The 19471-nt window shown below is 41.1% G+C and overlaps 1 protein-coding gene across 2 annotated transcripts in view; it reads left to right on the top strand.

Annotated features, from left to right (window-relative positions):
* Positions 1-616: 616 nt before the first annotated feature.
* Positions 617-19471, top strand: part of DCAF5 (DDB1 and CUL4 associated factor 5) — a 68346-nt gene continuing 49491 nt past the window's right edge. The window contains exons 1-5 of one of the 2 annotated variants that reach the window (XM_084207612.1): positions 617-839; positions 10334-10477; positions 14650-14686; positions 17116-17255; positions 19310-19439. In XM_084207612.1, the coding sequence (XP_084063738.1) occupies positions 626-839; positions 10334-10477; positions 14650-14686; positions 17116-17255; positions 19310-19439 (665 nt within the window). In that variant the 5' untranslated portion in view covers positions 617-625. Of the gene's footprint in view, positions 840-2516; positions 2605-10333; positions 10478-14649; positions 14687-17115; positions 17256-19309; positions 19440-19471 lie in introns of those variants that run through there. The other variant, XM_084207613.1, reaches the window with a different exon arrangement.

The following is a 19471-nucleotide window of genomic DNA, read 5'->3' as shown; positions in this document are numbered from 1 at the left end:
TTCCCATTCACCGCTCCGCGGGAGCACCTGCCCGCCCGCCGCCGCCTCCCCGCCGGCCGCGGGGCTGCAGGCGGCACAGGTCACTCAGCCGGGCCGCCTGAGCGGCGGCGGGACGCGTCCTCCCGCGGCTCCGCCGAGTGACGGGCGTACCCGTTCCCCGGCAGGTCCTCCGAGTGGCGAACGTGTCCTTCCCCCAAAAGGTCCCCGGAGCGGCGAGCGTGTCCGGCCCCTGCAAGTTCCCGCAGCGACGAATGTGTCCTTGCCCCAGGAGGTCCTTGGAGTGGCGAACGTGTCCGTCCGTCCCCGGAGTGGCGGACGTTACCGTCCCCCCGCAGGGGCGAGTGTGTCTGTCCCCCCGCGCCGCTCCAGCAGCGACTTAACCGGCGGCGGCGCCACGCTAGAGCCGGGCCGGGAGGCGCGGGCTGCAGCTGAGGATCAGCTGCTGAGGGAAGCGGGGAGGAGCCAGCGGGATCAGGAAGCGGCGGAGTGTCTAACACCTCTCTGCCATGGCTGGCTAAAGAAAAATCATCATAACCATAACAAGGGGGGAAGCGGGGGAGGGGAGGCGGCGGCGGGGGAAGGGGCGGCGGGGGAAGGAGCGGCGGGGAGCGGCGCAGGCGGCAGCATGAGGAGGAGAGGCAGCCGGGGGGGCAGCATGCGGTCGGTGGTGGGGTTCCTGTCCCAGCGGGGCTTGGAGGGGGACCCCCTGCTCACCCACGACTTCCAGCGAAGACGCCTGCGGGGCTGCAGGAACCTCTACAAGAAGGACCTCCTGGGCCACTTCGGCTGTGTCAATGCCATTGAATTCTCCAACAATGGAGGCCAGTGGCTGGTCTCAGGTAAAGCGAACGCTCCCGTCCCTCGCCCCCTCCCGCCACCCCCTCCCCAGGAAGCATCTTCCTCCCCGGCCGCCTCCCCTGCGGCCCGGGGGAGGGAAGCCGCGGCAGCGCTGCTCTGAGCCGTTTGCCAAATCCACCGGTGCCCGGGAATGATGTTTTCTCAAGTAGGGATCTAAAATGGTTGACAGGTTTTAAATTCTACTATTATCGCGGGGGGAGCCCTGGTCAAAGTTTTTACGAGAGTGTTTCCCGGGCGCTGGGGGTGGGAGCTAGGGGTGCCCTTTTATTTGATGGCTCGCGTGTCTTTCCTCTTAAAAGAGGATTTTCTTATTTTGGGAGGATGACGGCGGGGGAGAAGAAGCATCCCCGCGGCGCTCATTGTGGGCACCGGGTGACATTTGTCAGCGCCGTGCCCCGCGCCGGGGGTCAGCAATCGCTGCCGGGGGCGGGCGGCGGCCCCGAGTTTGGCCGGGGGGGCTGCAGTACCGCTCGGCATCGGGCGGGAACCGGATCGGTTTAATCGAGGGACTGGTCACTTTGGGGCCACCCCCACCCCATCTTCTTTTGGGGGAGGGGAGTCGGGTTTTGTTTTGTTCCACCTCCCTCCCCTTGCAGGGCGCGTTTCTGAAAGAGGGGGATATATTTGTGGTGATGGTTTTTGGCTTAAGGTCCCCTCTGTTGCCTGCCTGGGGCTCAGGGAGCCATAGGGGTGGGGGATGCTGTCAGGTATGAGGGAGGCGAGGGCTTGACATCAGCTGCGACACCGAGGACGGGGAAAGGCTCTGCACCCCCAGCCAGGGAGGGGCTGCGGGGCTCGGCGGCCGGCTGGCCGCCTCCCCCCACCCCAGCAGCGCTTGGCGCAGGTGCCTCTTCCTGCTTCCCCGCCTCCGGGCTCCGAGGGGCGGCAGGGGAAGGAGGCAACTTGAGGCCGGGGCCTGGCCGGGCGCTGCAGGCCGCGGTCTCCTCGGGCGGCTCTTAGCGACAGGCCGGGGAATCGCGGGCCGATCCCGCCCGCGGCGCCCCGGAGGCTCGGGCGCTGAGGGGTCGCGGCGCTCTTCTCCCGCCAAGCCCTCGGACCCCGCGCTCCTCTGCGAGGGGGCAGAGACCTTCGAGCGGCGGGGAGGGAGCTGCCGGCCCCGGAGGGACCGCTCGTATCGCGCCGCCCCGGGCAGGGCAGGGCCGCCGAGCGCGGTGTCCATTGCAGGCCGCGGTCGGGGGGCGTTGTGTCCCGGCCACCCCTCGCCCCGGGGAAAGCGGGCTGGAGGCAGCGGCCGCCCTTGCGTTGCTCTCCCGCGGCTGGGGCTGTCGACTGGGCCTTCCCCAGGGGCCGGGCAGCAGCGGGAAGGGCCCGTTCCTGTCGTGTGGGGCAGCTGCCCTCGGGGGAATAGCAGAGGTCCTTGGCAGCTTTGTGCAGAGTGGTCTCGCTACTAGGGGGTTGCTAACCTGGTTATTAACCGAGGGCCTCGGTTTTGCCTGTCTACCTCGTAAGCAGCGACAGGGGCTACTGAGGAATGTGATGGGGGCATGGCTGAGCAGTGTACTGCCTTGCTGTGGTGTCTGGGCAGAGGTGAACTGTATCACACAATGGTATCAGTAATAACTTCAAAGAGCATTCAATAAAAAGTTTTTGTGACTGGTTACTTTTAAGCAAGGGCAGAATAGAAACCCTGTATAAACATGGAGTGGAAGCTGATACACTGAAACCTTCCTAAATTTAACATTCTTACATGAAGAAACTTCAAGCATATTTCCAGTGATTTCTGATGTAAGTGTCCATGAAGAATCTTAGTGTAACTGTTAGGGATTCTTTTATCTTTATGCACATGCAGCTTCTGAGATATGCATCCATTTAGCTTGTGAATTTATGTGTGTATACATACATACACACACACACATATATATGTATGTAAGCATGAGTGTGTATTGGAGGAGGAATGCTGATTCACCCATTCTAAAGTTCCCATTTGTCCCAGTATTTATACTGGTTTGTACTGGTCCTTCTCCAGTAGAAAGCAGAGTGGTGTATTTTTACTTATAAAGTGCTACAGAGATCTCAGGTGTGTCTGGGTTTTGGTTTTTTGGGTTTTTTTTTACCATTTTCCATAATTAGAGATGGAAACACCACACTAGTATTTTCTGTTCTTCTTGCTCAAGAAGGCCTCAGGATATACTTAAGGTCTTGCCATATCATCAATGCACTTACCTGTATTGACATCCATTCTTTAGGCATAAACATAAATGGTCCAGGGCTGGAATGGATTTTTAAAAATTAATTTTGTCCAAACTGCCTGAATCAAGGTAGGTGCAGTGAGAGAATGAAGGCAGAGTTCACATTTAGTGGATATCTAAGAAGTGTACGTAAAAGGAAGGCTTTCAAGCAATACCCCATTTTCAATTTCCTAACTTTTCATAGAGCTTCAGAATGTTCAAAGAGGGTAAGGTTTTCCTCCATATGTAGTATTTACATGCTACTAGAGTTCTACTCTCTTAAAAAAAAGAGAAAAAAAATTTACATGTGCTAGCAGTGCGCAACTTTGGGACAACCAAGAACAGATGACCTTAAGTCTGACCTTCTACTGATGCCCTGAGAAAATGAAGAACTCTAATTATGCTTACTTTCTTTTAAAAAAGTTTCATGCTATCTATGTCCATAGTATCTAGAATGCTTTATGGGCCAGAGCAACAGCAGGCTTTGTGCTTCAGTCAAGAACAAGAAATTAAAATTCAAAATATTTATGGATACTCTGTTAAATCGCACACCATTATAAGACTAAGCTTTATTAAAATTATACTCAAAGCACTCCTCTTAAAGGCCGTACTTGATCCTGAAGCTCTGAGAAACAGCAACAGCAAGAAGCAATGAGGAAAGGTAAAGGAAGTGTGTAAGCAGCCTCTACTCTGAAGCTTTGTAGAAGACTTGCTTCAAAAGTCTTCCAAATGCAGATAAAGCCTTAGAATTGGTGGCATGAAGGTCTCTCATCCCTCAAAATAGTCAGCATAGAGAAGTAAGGATGAGATATTGGGCGCTTCTAACTGCGTGTATAGCAGCTAAGAGAGTCAACAGCTATATTGGAGTGCATGAAAAGGGAGAGTGCAAGCGCTCTTTACAGTTGTTCAGTCTTAAGTAATACGTGCATTCTTAACCTAGAGAGTCTGCTTTGGCTGATTGACTTGTTAACAACTTAAACCTTGTTAGAACTGTTTTAAGAACAGCTGGTACACTGCATTCATAGTGGCTATACCAATGCCATTGAAATACTAGCCTGCCTCCGAGTTAGTGCTGTTCTCATCACTTGGCTGGAATACTTTAATGTGTCTCACAGAAGCAAGTCTGTAAGGCTAATGATTACTGTTTCAGTAAACAATTCAAACTGCTTAAACAGAGTTTGTATTTAAGTTACAGATAATTTTCCTGTTAGGATTTTGGAGAGAACTTTGGTGTGGACAAGCCTCAGCAGGCCTTCTGAAAGCATGTTTGAAAATTTTTAGTATCTTAACTTCTTTAAATCTTGCATTGGAAAGTACATGTTTAATAGTATTTATTTTTGTTCTTAACCATGTTTCAAAATAAAAAAGTTGAGGTCCACAGACTGAATTGGGGGCCAGTCTAGAAGTTCTTTCTGTGCCTGTGTGACACCTCAACAGTGTCACTTTATAGAGGGGAAGAAGGACAGAGATTAATGTTTTGGATCAGGGGTGCTAGAAGAAGGGACTGACATAAGGACAAGAATTTTTAAAAATTTAAATAATTGGAAGGAGGAGGTAGACACTAAGGAGAAGACATAGTGTGACAAGCATAAAAAAATTACCTGAAGAATGACGTAAGTGAAGAGGAAAGCTTAACATATAAAAAATGTCAAAGTGAGTTGAAATTGGTTAAAACTTGCTTCTGGATGGAGTTGAAAGATTCTATAGGGCAAAATGTGTCTTTGCAACACTTTATGTACAAGATAGTGTTTTTTTCTTTTAACAGTTTGAGAAACAGGTGACTATCCATGCATGGAAATTAAAATCAATGGTATGCAACCAACTGCTTACTGCTTCCCTCATATTTGCCAAGCATCTCCTGCAATTTGACTTCTTAAAACTCAATTTTACTTGGTCTGTGTATTAGTCTTTCTCCCATCCTTAGGTTTGGTGGATATGTTTTCCTGTTTGTTTATCTGACTGTCATTTTTCATGCCTGCTATCTTTTACAAACATGAGTATCTTTATCAAAAACCTCCCACTTTTTTTTTTTTCCTTTCCCTACTTTAAACTGCATGTTCAAGATAACTTCTGGGAAGTACTGTAATTTTCTCTTGGCTTTTTTTCCCCCCTCCTACCAGATAATGCAAAACTTAATAGCTGCTCTAAGATCCTAAGATCCTAAACTGCTGAGAGTTCTAGAAAGTATTGGAAATGCATCTGTCATTTAGTTTTTACATAAATCTGAAGGAACATGATCCTAAAACAGGGGAATGAGGTGACTTTAGTAAAAGTTTTGGAGTGTTGCTTCTGAATAAGGGGACTGTGTATCAAGTATGTTTTAAGGAGAAATGCTCTGATCCTAGTCTGTCTGTATCAAGGAGAATTCTGTGTGAGGAGAGATATTAGGTTCAATTACTACATTATGTTTTAATTAATGTCTGAGAAATTATAAAATTTTGTCAGGAAAGATAGGATCAGGCAGCAATAATTTCAGGGGATAGGAGCTGAAGTTCAAGTTAATTAAGATATTTTACATGGGAAAAATGTCATGTGTTTTGAGAGGGACAAGTGCAACCTAAAGCATGTGAATAAAAATGGTTGACTCTACAAATACACCATGGAGACTACCACAAAGTCATGTAGAAAAGGATCCAAATGCATAAATATCACAACATAAATATGATCTGACATGACAAAGCATGTGAAGTAAACCTGCTGTGGTGCTGTTGGGGCCTTAAATGGAGTGCTGTGCTCAGTTTTGGGCACTGTACTTTGAGAAAGATGTGCCCAAAGCGAGAAAATTTAGAAGAGGGCATGAAGAATGATCAAAGGCCTAGAAAAATGAAATGGTGAAAGAAAGGTGTCCATTTAGTCTACAGAAAAAACAGCTGAGTAGAAATGCAAGTCCTGAGCTGCATAAAGGTGGTTTTAATTATTATTATGTGGAGTTGTAAACTCTTTTTTTGTCTAATGGGAATAGGATGAAGAAATGGTCTCAAACTGTAGGAAGAAAGAGTTTAGGGTGCTTTTTGATCTTTCACTTTCTCTTCATCCTGTAACTCATTCCCATATTTCTCCTCTTCATTGTTTGCACTGTGGCACTTTCGTAATTTAAAGCCTGAAACTGGTATGATGGAGGCATCTGATCAGGGGGACAGAATAGGTAGGGAGAGGTTGTTTGTCTGTCAGCTGCTTTTCTGTCAGGTCAGCTTCTTTAATTTACCCTGTGCATGAATGGCCACTGAATCCGATGGAGGGGAAAGTAGTAGCAGGAGCACATGGCAAGAGGGAGTGGGATTATATGTAATGTCAAACTGCACCCGCAGGCTTGATATAATAGGCTAATCTGCCTAATGGCAAAGATAATCAAAAACTGAAATAGGCTGCCTAAGGAAGGTATGAAATCTACCTCAGCAGTGTTTTTTTAAGAGCAAGCTAGAGACTTGTCTTCTGGGAATAATTCTGACAGAGCCTGGTCTTTTGCCTTTGGCCAAGCCCAACTAAGTGATCAGTTTCTTGAAATGCTATCCAATCCTGTTTTCTGTGATTCATGCAACTTCTGAAGTAGATACAAGCATTAAGACTAATCTTTCATGTTATGATTTAGAAGTATAGCCCACTTGCCATGAAGGTTCTTTTAGCAAATGGACCTGGTATATGGGAGATAAAGGGGAGCTGTGGTCTTGAGCTTTGTCCACAACCAACAAGGTTAATGCACTTTAAAACTGCAGTTATTCAGTACTGACTGGTATGATTTTGAAGTACTTCTGTTAGTACACAGGAGCTCAAATGTGTTTCATGAGCTATGCAGATACTGTTTGGACTAAATTTACTTTTGGCAAGGGTATATTCTGGACCCCTTCAAACTATTTTAGGTCTAAAATGAGTAGATTTCTCTTACCGTGTCTCTCTGGTTTTGAATGTTTCTACAGGTTTGACCCTGCTCCTGTAACGAGCATTGAAGTACTTGACTAATTAAATATTTTTAAATGTGGTTCCTTTCTGAAAAATAACTGTAGAATGGTATTGTGTAGTTCTTAGCTGGGTCACACAAACTTTTACTTTTCAAATTGTCAGTCATACAGTCCTAAACAGAAGCTGCAAAATGAGGTGAAAGCGAAGCTATTTCCTCATTACAAATGTCGAACTTACTGTTTCTGGCACCATGGACTGAAAAATTACAAATTCTCTGTGGTTCTTCATTTTCCAGAAAATCCGTGTGGAGCCTTGCTAAGGTATTTGAACATGAAGCCATATATCCAGGTGTTCTAGATATGATAAACCTGTTGCTGTTGCTATATGCTCTATATTATTTTAAGAATGTGGCTTCCACTTCAGTTGTAGAGTTGATGTACATGCACAATAAATTCACCATAAATTGGAGCATTTTAATTAATCTGCATTTGCCAATCTACTGCACAGAACAAATGTTACAGACCTGAAGTTTCCTGTAATTCCCAGAGTTGTAACTTATGTTGCATAATGTGTATGCAGTTTGTGTCAGATGAATCATAGCTCCTTTCTACAGAGCATAAAAACTATATTCACATTTTCTTTACTTTCTCCATGTATACCTGCCCATACATGTGTACCTCCCTTCTTTCTTCCCTCTTATGGGGTGAGTCAGGTTTGGGTGATGGAGATTGCATTTGCTGGTTTCTGTCACTTAAGACTTGAATTTCTTAGGTATTATTTGCCTGTGACTTAACACAGCTTGTTCCCTTGTGTGAGGATGTAGGGACTGCTGAAGTGTCTTGTTTGCCACAAATCCTCTGTGGCCCAACACATTGGGTAACATTTTCTTTCTGGCGGAACTAGCCTTGAGTCAGAAGTATTTCTAGAATACCTAAATTGGAATTAGAAGAGAACATAATTTCAACACAGTAATGTAATTATTTTGTTAAACTTTTATGTCTCAGTGGGATATGAGAGGAATAAAACCGAGGAGTGAGCAGGTGTAGAAGTTCCCAAAGACAATACAAAGAGAATACATAGATGGAGGAAGGACAGCACTGCATGAGTGTGGGGAGCATTTAAAAGCTCCTAAGATATGGAATGTGCCACCACCAAAGTTTCATGGAAATCTAGGTGTCTAGGAAGAGGGAGACATTTGTATTCAGTAGGAAAAGTAGTTTCCAAGGCAAACAAGTACTAAGGTATGGAAACTTATAAAATAGAATGTAGTGGCAACTTTTCACACTATGAAACACTTTTCTGCACAGGCTGCAAATTATCCTACTCCTACCATGCTGTATGTGTGCTGGGAACCACAGTAATGCTTGTTTTATGTAGATATCTCAATTATTTTATTTTTATCTGGACAGTGGTTGGTGGAAATGATTATGAGTTTATTGTTAAAGTGAGACACCCAGATGGCTGTGCTGTTAGGCAGGAGGATGTGTAGACTTTCTGCAGTGGTTTTGCTAATTAGTTTACTATAGTAACAAATAACAAGAATATGTTACTGTATTTTGCCCTGAAATGCCTTTTACAGAAGGCAATAAATGAAGTCCGATAGAAGTAATGTTGGCGTTCACCTGTGTTAAATGTTGTTTAAATTGTTTTACAGGTAGTGATAACGTTATGACATGGTGGTTGGCAGCTTTGGGAAGTAGTTACGTTCAGTGTGACAATTACTTCTTAATCTTAACTTAAACAATGTGGTCATATGTTTTGACACTCATGTATTTCTGTGTCTCCTTATTATAAGCTCATCTGCAATCACTAGAGTGCAAATACAACTTTCTCTCCTGTTTCTAGATAGAAAGAAATATAAATTTCCATCAGTTTAGTTGACCATAAATTACTGGGAGATTTTTGGATCCATCAAATTTGACTCGTTCTTAGTAGCTATCAAATGCATCACAAATCTTTGTATCATGTACTCTTGTTTGATATGTGAAGTACAAAATCAGGAGGAGGAATGCACAATTTCATGGAGCATGGGTAATCATAACATGCTGCTGTACTGTCTATCAAAGTGTCATAAAATCTGTTAGGAGACTCAAAGGCTGAGAGACTGTTTACTTGTAGGATATTTGACATAACTCAGTTCCACTGAGTTATTTCTTAATAGCAACATATGATGTGAAAATTCTAAGAAATCTGATTAACAGTAATAATGAAATCTTTTTATGCATTTACCTTTTTTGTAAGTGAACAGCAGGCCAATTAATTTTGTTTTTTTTTTTCTTTTTCTTTTTGATGCCTTTGTCCTCTGGATAGGAGCTCAAAAGGCTCTGAGTTTAGGCTTTTGCTTGTGCACAGAATAAGTAAAATGTTTTAACTGTAAACTTTTTAAAACTTTTAAAATGTAATCAGCATGTTTCTGGTGCCATTTTTCAATTGTGATGCCATTCTCTTTCATTTGTTATTAAAGACAGATACCAAAAATATTTTGAGTCTGACTCGGAGAAACCTTATTCAGATTTTGCAGGTATTTAAATTGCTGCTGAGAATGCTGACCAGTACAATAGTATCTTGATTTTTTTTCTTTTACTAATAAATAATAACTTAATGCAGTTGAAGCACAAACAGTCTAATATTTATTTTATATATAACCATTTGCCATACAGAGAAGGAAGCACTTAGAGCTCTGAACTGAGAACTGCATGTAGGCAAACAATTAGGAGTACAGCAAGATGTAAAGCAAGAGATTTGAACTTCCTTTCCAGGTACTCTCTTTGTCAGGATTTCACCTCACAGAAATATCTGTCTTAACATTTACAGATGTAGAAACCTGGCTGTGTGTGCCAGCCAGGCATAACTGTGTGCTGAAGATTTCTGAATGCTTCAGTATATTATTTTTATCTTTTATCAGTCCTGAGCCAACCTATGCTATGGAGGCTTTGCAAAGACTGCTGGAGGATATATAGTGGTCAGTGAAAGGGGGGAAAAGTTAACATTTTATGAATAACATAAGCAATGCTGGCAACAAGGAGTTGGTGTAGAAGCATTTTGCTAACATGCATACATGGATTTGGCATGTAATTTATCTACAGCTTGCCATGGAATTTTACATAGCAGTAAATTTCTGAGTTTCCAGATTGCTATAGGTTGTCACTATGTGTTGGCAGAATGGCAACTGTTTAATTCAAACTTTTCATGCTGATTGCTCTGTTGTCATTAATTTTAGTTGAATACCTGACTGCATGACATCTTAATGTAAATGTGTGTCTATATATCCAAGAAGGCATACATTTTTAGCAAAGCTTTCTATGAATAGCTGCAGAGTTAAATAATTTGTCTATAATCAATTTACACATGGCTCAGGCAGTAATGTACATTTCCTTTATTTCTCCTAGGAGGGGATGACCGTCGAGTCTTACTTTGGCATATGGAAGAAGCCATCCACTCAAGAGTCAAACCAGTTCAGCTGAAAGGGGAGCATCACTCTAACATCTTCTGCCTAGCTTTTAACAGTGGCAATACAAAAGTGTTCTCTGGAGGTAAGGAAGGAAGAGCACCCGATTTCACATGAATATGTATTGTGAATGCCTTGGAGTAGATGCCATGAGTGAGTGAGATCCTGCCCCACATGAGATCTGGAAGGTGTTCATAATCAGCAATTGTAATTTTTTTGGGAACAGGGAATCCTTTAGCTAGTACAACATTTTCAATTTTGTCATGGCTTTTTCCAAACCCTGGTGTAAGCTCATCCTGTCTCGAACTATCATGAGAATCCTGGGTCCAGTCTGCCTCAAGTTGTGCTAAAGACTCTGGAAAACATTGTCTTTGTTATTCTCTCTTAACTGTACTAAGAGCAGACCCTGCATTTTTTTCTGGCACTCAAGCCTGATGCTTGAAAATCTTTTTTGCTACTGTCTGATTTCAATGCATCCTTAGATGGCTCATGAAGGACTATTGCCATCTATTGGTGGATGATGTTTTCTTAGACCCCGTTTCAGTTCTTACTGGTAAGCCTCTGTCTTTTAGTGCTGCTGGCACCCTGGGCTTTGATAACCCTTGGTGCTCTCATTTCTTTTTAATATAGATCTCGTTTTTAATAGAAAGTATAATTCAGTCTGAAAACTAAGGTAAGGGAAGTGGACATATACTACTTCTGGGGTAATAGTTTCTGTAATTTAGGTCCATTTCACCACTTGATTTTTAGAGTGTTGTGATAGGCAAGAAAATTGAATTGAGAAGAAAAAGGCACAAAAGTGTCAATGCAGTCGAGTGCTGTGTTCTGCTGTACTTCATTTCCATGTCTAACATGGTCACAGAATAGGTGAGAATTTGTATCTTTCATCAATATGTCCATTAACATACAGCTAGACTTGCTTTAGGGTACTATGAGACTCCTGGGTCAAAGCCCTTCATTACCTTTTTGACCCAAGATTTGTGAACTGTAAATCAATGCTAGAGATTGATTGATTCTGAGTGCATGTGAATGGTGGAAGCTTCTCGTCCTCCAATGTTGTGTTAAAATTGTAATATCCCTTAGAAAAAAAAGACATGACAAAGCTTATGCTGGTGTCAAATTTCAAGGATGAAATGATTCAGTTATACTTCTCAGGTGGAATAAACCCCTAGACTGTCAAATACTGATGCCTATCTTCTTATTTGCTGTTTGTTTTATGAGAAAAATAGCAGTACACGCTGTCTTCAAATGAATATATTTTGCACAAGTGATTCCAGGGAATTTTGGGCCAGAGTCTCTTACTTTAGTTTAAATTCAGACAAATGGAACCTTACATGAATATTCAAGCAATGAAGTGTGCCAAATCTTGCTTGACCAGCTGGGGTGGTATTTTCTTATGTCCAACTCAGCCTCTGTCAGAGGCTGCTGTTTTCACAGGAAAGGCAGAAGAGTGTCTTGATTGTCCCTTGTTACTGAAGTTAACACCGGCAGTTAAAGATTTATATAATTGATTATGGTGGATTTTTGCTAAGATGCCAGGTTAGATGAACTGTGACAGCTGATGCACAGAGAAACTGGCCGTTCTCATATCTTTCATCTCCTCCAGTTTGCATAAAAACACTGTGCCAGAAATTATTTCCATTGGAGGAGTCAGGCACTTTTTCAGCTCCTCCATCAAAATTCAGTGAGCTCATCTGCAAGGGCTATGAGTCTGACTCTTGGATCCCTTGTAAAGAGTCATTTTGCTGCATGGCCTAGATGTACCATCTGTTTTATCTCTGCTGGTAAAATGGGGCTAGCTATATTTATTCACTCAATGATGTTCTGGGAGATTCTTAAAAAGTCTGAAAGAATTGTGGGTTCTAAGATCTACTGGTTGGCACGCAGTCACCCACACCTGAGTTTGGAGTTGTATTTAAATCATAGAAGTTGGAATACTTAAAAAAACAATACTTTAAAAAACCCCAAAACTAAAAATTAACATATGTAAACTAGCACCAGTCACATGGAAGTCAATTTATTCTGTAAATAAATGACTGCCAATGATTAATGACTTAGGATCTGATGACCTTTTTCTAAAGCAGCTCTTGATAATAGAGGAGAAGGAATTTTCCACTTCAGTACAAATTGGATTGTATCCAAGGAATTTCAGAGCTCTTTGCTTTGAAGGAGCAAGCACCCCATATAGCCATTACAAAAGTTGAAGGCAGGAACTGAGTGGACAATGTTTTGTATGTAATCTCTGGAGGAAAAAACTGTCCCAAAGAAGTTCCCATCTCTGAAGAATATTTTTGCCCTTCTCTGTCCACACACGCTGAGAGTATGGCAGCATTTGAAATGCAAGATCCCTTCCTAGTGAACTGCATGGACTTTGTTTGGATTTGCACTTAATGTTAGGTATATAGAAAGCTGAAATTAACCTACAGGAAATTGAATTTGGTTCTTTAGCACTTATATGATAGATATGGGGTTTAGGCCACCTTAACTGTGCTCCTCTGTATGTGCTCTGCAGTATTTTACTCTTACAAGTTTAACTGAAGGGAATGGCAGATTCTTCCTCTCTTTCTGATTGTTGTAACTGCAGTTATCAAAACAAGAGAGATTATAAATGACACAGTTGTGTACACAATTAAGACTCAGTTAGTCTCAGTGAAGAATGAACTCTCCAGTGTTAAAGTAAAAACAGTGTAAGTGGGAATCCTCCTCTGGGTTGAACAGCAGTGGTGTTTTCTGCAGGGATGAATCTTTACCAGAAGCATCCAGATTGTGGTTAGATTTTTGTCACCACTTTCTCCTCCCATACACAGAACTGAGGAAAACAGTGGTTATTCCACTCTCATTCTTTCTTTCCCATTTTGGAGCTTGTGATGGAAGGGAATTTGATCCCATGATGACTGGATGCCTGAAACCAAACAACTGGAATGATTCTTTTGTTCATACTGGATGGAGACTGCAGAGCCAGGAGTGTCTGCTGGAGGAAGTTTTGTCATTGGAGAAACTGGGCTGTGTTTTTCACTGGTGAAATATGTAGGCACTATAGTAGTTTTACTAAGTACAAATAGTGTGTAATAATATATAATGGGCAATTCCAAATACAGTTAATGACCAAAGGACACTTGCACTTAAATGACTTGTTTATTGTACCATGGAAGAGATGAGCTACTGCAGTAATCTAAGGCTGGCACGATTTTACTAGGAGCCTGGGCAAAGAGGAAATAGTTGTAGAAACTTTCTCATATTTCTCTGTTGAGACAGAATACAACTGAAATATGTATGGGACAAATGAAAACTGAGTCAATTGAACATTTAAGAATGTTCATGACATGAAATCTTGCTCCTTCTGAACTTTAGTGTGCATTGGGACAGCTTTGCAACTCTACATCACAACTATAAAGATATACAGACCATAAAAATATGACTTTGCTTTCTGGTTATGGGGGGGTTTTTTCTGAATTAAATATAAAAGTGTGTGTGCGTGTCCTTAAATATTTCTAGAGAGGAGGTGCCAAATTTAGGTAATAAAATATTCAGCACATAGACTAAAAAAAAAAAAATAAATCTGTTGTTATAGCTTGAAAGACTCTGCATGAGCTATTGGAATTACCTGGTGGCTGTGACCCTCTTAGCCTGCGCACATGTGGTTAGTTTCCATTGTATTCAATTGGTGTGATCAAAGAAAAGTGACATGATTGTCTGGTTACTTGGTTTGGTTTTTGTTAATACTGAAAAAATTAAATTGGCTGCCACGTTCATGCCTTCTCAATGGCTGCAAAACCCTGAGAGCTGACAGTGTTGTCTGGCAATATTTGATCGGGGAGCCATGTGCATTTCATTTATGACATCTCTTTTCACCTTTCACAGTCTTTTTATGGAGCATCCTTTGAGCAGGAAGAATGATGTATTTTCAACAGAGTTTAAAGTGTTCTGCTGCTTTATGTAATAGTTTTTATTGCAAATCTCCTAAAACTTGAGCTCAAACTGGACAAAGAATGATGAGTAGCATATTTCAATGGAATTATTTGTTGAGCAGTAGCAGATGAAAAAGGTTGGTGCATTTGGTCGTGACTGGCAATATCACATGGAACCTTTCATATAACTGAGCAGGAGGTAACCACGTAGCAACTGAGCTGGTCTTCTCTGTTTCAATATTGGTTTTGAAATTGTAAATTTTTTTTAAAAAAGTGGTTTTGAGATTTTCACAATAATGCTTTTTAACCACTAGAACATGGTGTTAATTGTTTATATTTATCTTTCCAGGCAATGATGAGCAAGTTATACTCCATGATGTTGAAAGGTAAATACACTGTGTTTCCACTCCTTCAAGAACTCCTTTAATGTCAGCTCACTAGAGGCATTTTCCTTTTTAAATAAATGGTTTAGGAGAACCCTGTTTTTATACTGAAATTTGTTTTTATTTATCTAAATTCATAAATAGAATGAAGTATTTCCTATCACCCCATTTGTTTTTTCAGCACTTGGGTTCTGTATTATTTTGACCTCAGGGAAGAGAATGGTTATTAAATATATATGCTCTCCTGCAGACAGCACAGTAGGTTCTGAGTAGATTTTTCTGGCACATAAACAACTGTTGGCACATATGGACTTCTTGTTTTTCAACAGACTCACCTGATGTGTGTTTAAGATGGCTAGTGCTTGGCCTACCTAACTTCCTTTTTAAACTTTGGATGTAGCTGCCTGATTCTCCACACTAGCATGAAGAATATTGCTTTTGGCACTTACTTGCCACCAAAACTGTAAAACAGTTGGGAACTGGGCTTTGTTCTGCTACATCAAGATTAGGCTGTTGGTCAAAGTATAATTAATACAGTAGTGGGGTAATATATTGAATTGGACTTCTCTAGAGATCGTGTCTTTTGAGCTTACTGCTTTTGAAGAAAAAAAACTTCAGAATTTTGGTCTGTACTAATAAGTTCTAGAGATTTAAGTGTTGGCCATTCATTTAGCATGAACTCAAGAAAATTTTAAAAAAAGCAGGAAGAGATATATATAAGAATGGAGAAATATAAAAACTTACATTTCTTTGAGTTTCCTGAATAATATAATATGGACATATTTCAGGATGTGTTTGTCCAAAGCCCTTTGCATTGAATTGTTCAGTGTATATCTGCCTTCCATCTTACCTTATGTCTGCTTCTTGTGTAAATCTTACATGCAAGCTGGGCAAAAGTAACTTTGTCTTGTGTTCTGGTAGTTTCTCAGAAATATTGCGTTGTTTAAGGTTTGGGTTTGTTTTTTTTTTTTCATTTTTGGTGTTGATTTTTTTGGTTTGGTTTTGTTTTTTGGGGTTGTTTTTTGTTGTTGTTTTTAACATTTTAGGGCTTTTGGGAGGGGTGTTTGGTTTGGTTTTATTTGGGGGGGGGGTGTGTGTTTGGTTTTGGGAGCATTTTTTGGTTTGGTGTTCTGTTTTTCTTGTTTTAATCAAATGTGGGAATGTCATTTTTAGAAGCTGGTGTTTATTGTGTTCTGACTTTTTAAGATGCTATGAGGTCTTTGTCATTTTTACTTTTCTATATAACACATTTTTTCCTGCTATGTCTTGTTTAGATGTTTTGACAAGTCTTTTTGATATGTGCGTATTTTTAATGTGCTTTTGTTATCAGGTTGGTTTTTTTTTCAATATGCTAAGTCCAGATGTTATCCATACAGAATTCCTTCCTCTAAGGCTATTTTGTATGATCTTCTAAAGGAAACCTTAGTAGACAAAATTCTGATTGATTTCCATGGAAAGTTAATCTCCTTTTAATGATAACACTTGATCTGTCTACTGCTTTTTGTAACTTTAAATGGCTTTTTCTGTTACTGCTTTTTTTCCCCTTTTTTATTAATGGTCCCTGAGGCAGAGTTAGTAGATCTGCCATTAAGAACATCATTTGCCATGTGAGCAAAATGCTGGTTTTATGTGGGATCTCTTTGGTGCAGCTTCCGTGAGATAGGGATTGTATATATAAAGTTTTTTCCCTAAAGAAATAAAGGGACTTTTAAAAAGAAATAAAGCAGTCTCCCGAGATCTTCTGATTTAATATTTCAGGTTTTGACCTCTCCATACCACTATTCCAGCATTTTAGATGGTCTAAAACATTGGGAAAAGAATGAAGAATATGCTTTTTCTTTTTTTATAGCTGTGAAACAGCTGAAATCCAGATATACTTTTGGGGGAATCATTTTTATTTTGTTGGGTATTTTTGCTGTTCTTTCTGCATGGAAAAATATAGGTCTAGTCTATCCTGAAAAACAAAGAAACTCACTGAAAAAGCCATCTGGAAAGTTGCTCTTACGTGAGCTTCAATTGAACTTTTGGACAAAACAAAAACCTGTATTAAAGAATGAGCTTCTGTCTTGGGTTCCTCTTTACATTAAGTAGTAAAAATTGACTCCCAAGTGGTCCCAAGGCTTCTTTCCCTTTCCTATTACACCCTCCCAAACTTAAATCTAAAGCATCATGTGTTCCATAACAACTTGCAGTATCTGAAGTTTTTAATGCTTGAGTTTTATTTTGAGATAGTTTTTTTCCTCATAGCATGAAGTCGCTGTACATGGGTATTTTGTTTGGTTTTTACTCTAATTAAACACAAGGGTCTTCTTCTTCTGAAATTACAGAAACTTTGTCACAAAGTATTACTAGGTAGATAAAGCAGTAAATACTTTGCTTTGTAAAACAATAGCAAAAGGAATAGGAATGACAATGTTGTGTCTCTCTTCCAGCACCGAGACCTTGGATGTGTTTGCCCATGAGGATGCAGTGTACGGCCTTTCAGTGAGCCCAGTGAATGACAACATCTTTGCTAGCTCATCAGATGATGGCCGGGTTCTGATCTGGGACATCCGAGAGTCTTCCCATGGAGGTAAGATCTCTAGAAGGAAAGTGTAATTGATTTAGGAAGAATTCCTGTAAGGCAAGGAAGAGAAAAGTTATGTTTATCTGGGACAGTTGATACAGTGAGTCTTAGAGAAGGGTGAAAGTGAGGCATAATTCTTTTGGCCAGTGATTGGCAAGCCCTAGTCTTTACAGTTCTGTTACTGTCTTAAATGACTGCTTATAATTTTTATTAAAGATGCTGTTGAACTGCTCCCTTCAGAAACCTGTTCATACTCCAGTGTATAAGAGCCACAATTTTGAATGAGCATAAGGAACAACTGAAAAGTAATCCCCCTACTTTTCATTAAAATGACTTAGTGCCTCATTAGTTTAGCTCCTGTAATCTCTCTTTGACAGGCTGAAAGGCAACTTTTGATATCTTAGAAGAAAACCGTGGTGCCAATCTATTTATAATAAAGGTAGGAAGGAAAGCACCAGTAATTAGTGACTGATTAGTGAATTATTTGACTAAGGAAATATACTCAAATTTAAACTTTATTTTAAAAGCCAGCCCCTTTGGCAAACTGATGTTTGTCTCTCCACTCAGCTGATGCAGGCCTTTGCTTCTCAGTGGGGGCTGCCATTTTAATAACACAGCCTTTTATGTCCCAGCAGGATTTTGATTTGATGATGCAAACATAGAAGGTCAGTTTTGGTGTTAAACCTTATTTGAAAAGGCTTATTTCTAAAGCCTTTGGGCAGACTGGCAGAACAAAAGTTGGCTTCCTTTCTTGTTTTTACTTTTGACTTATGACAATGAATAGCGCCATAGAGTTTCATCTGTGGTGAGAGACCTTTGTTTTCATCACTGCTAAAGAAACACTAAAAAGGAAAATGCCTGATGAAAAAATTTGTAATAGAGCATGGAAGGAGGGTACAGACAAGACAAGTAAATGTTAATTCTGTCTCTTTTGCTTGATATGCAGTGGTTTCATAAGGTATTGGGAATTTGAGAGGGTTGCCTACTTAAACCATGTTTTATATGTGGTAATGAGGGAAGTGAGGAAAGAAAATGACATAACTCTGGAGGTGCTTGTGGGGCTATGGATGCTGCACTTGGTGGCTCAGAGAGGGACAATAACTGTCTCCCTTGCATGTGAACGACACAGGAGTTGCACCACAACAAACAGTGAATGGGAAAGTCTGGCCAAATCCCTGGCTCAAAATAGAGATTGATTCTGGTTTCTTAGTTGATTTAAAGAGCTGCAACATGCCACAAAAGATACAAACAAGGAAAGGAATTAGACTGTGCTTAAAGCTGTAAAACTCACAGAAACAGAGAGAAGGTAACAAGAGTCAAGGCTTTTCCCCACTCTTCATGGAGACAGTGTTTTGATGGAATAAATAAGGCAGAGTAGCAGCCCAAACACAGTCTTATGAGAGGGAGAGTCTGAATGAGCATGTTTTCTACTCTGTGTGTGAACAGCAAGAGCTAACTGTTAACATTATTTCATGCAAGAGGAGCACCCTTCTTGTCTGCTAGTACAGCACTTAAGAGGTGGTGGGCTTCTTTTCCCCAGGGTTAGCAGCATGCTTTAAGCTGAGTTTCATGCAAATTTATTTCACTTCTTGTAATATTATTCTCCCTTAGAAGCAATTACTGCTACATTTATGGTTTGGGTAATCAGCAGGGGCTGTGGAAACTCTCAGGCATATATTACTAGGAAGCTTTCAGAAGCTCCTCCATGTATAGTCCTTATCAGGTGAGCATTTGGTCATGAACCTTAAAAAGATTCAAGTATTTGATCTTTGAATAGCTAGTTTTAAACTCTGGTAACCTTCCATAAAGAAAATGGTGTCTTGAAATTCAGTGTGTGTGTCCTTTTCCATATTTAGACAGAATTAATGTACACGTGGGTGGATTTTAAAACTTCAGGTTTTATATTGCTTTGGATGTGTCAGCTTGAGAAGTGGTTTGAACATGTCTCCATATCTTCAGATCTTGTTATGCTGTTTCCATATTCAGCTGCCAAACTCCTTGCATTGAACAGTTGAATGCATTGTTTGTTCTTATGTCTGAAATTTCAACTTTTTCAACAGAGCCCTTCTGCTTGGCACATTACCCATCAGCCTTTCACAGTGTGATGTTTAATCCAGTAGAACCCAGATTACTGGCTACTGCCAACTCTAAGGAAGGTGTGGGACTCTGGGATATTCGTAAACCTCAGAGGTATGATCTGGCTGTCCTTGTTTTATGCTGTG

The sequence above is a fragment of the Fringilla coelebs genome (assembly GCF_963513975.1).
Source record: "Fringilla coelebs genome assembly, chromosome: 6".
Taxonomy (NCBI): domain Eukaryota; kingdom Metazoa; phylum Chordata; class Aves; order Passeriformes; family Fringillidae; genus Fringilla; species Fringilla coelebs.
Note: the sequence above shows the minus strand (reverse complement) of the source record. Positions and strands in the feature narration are given on the sequence as shown.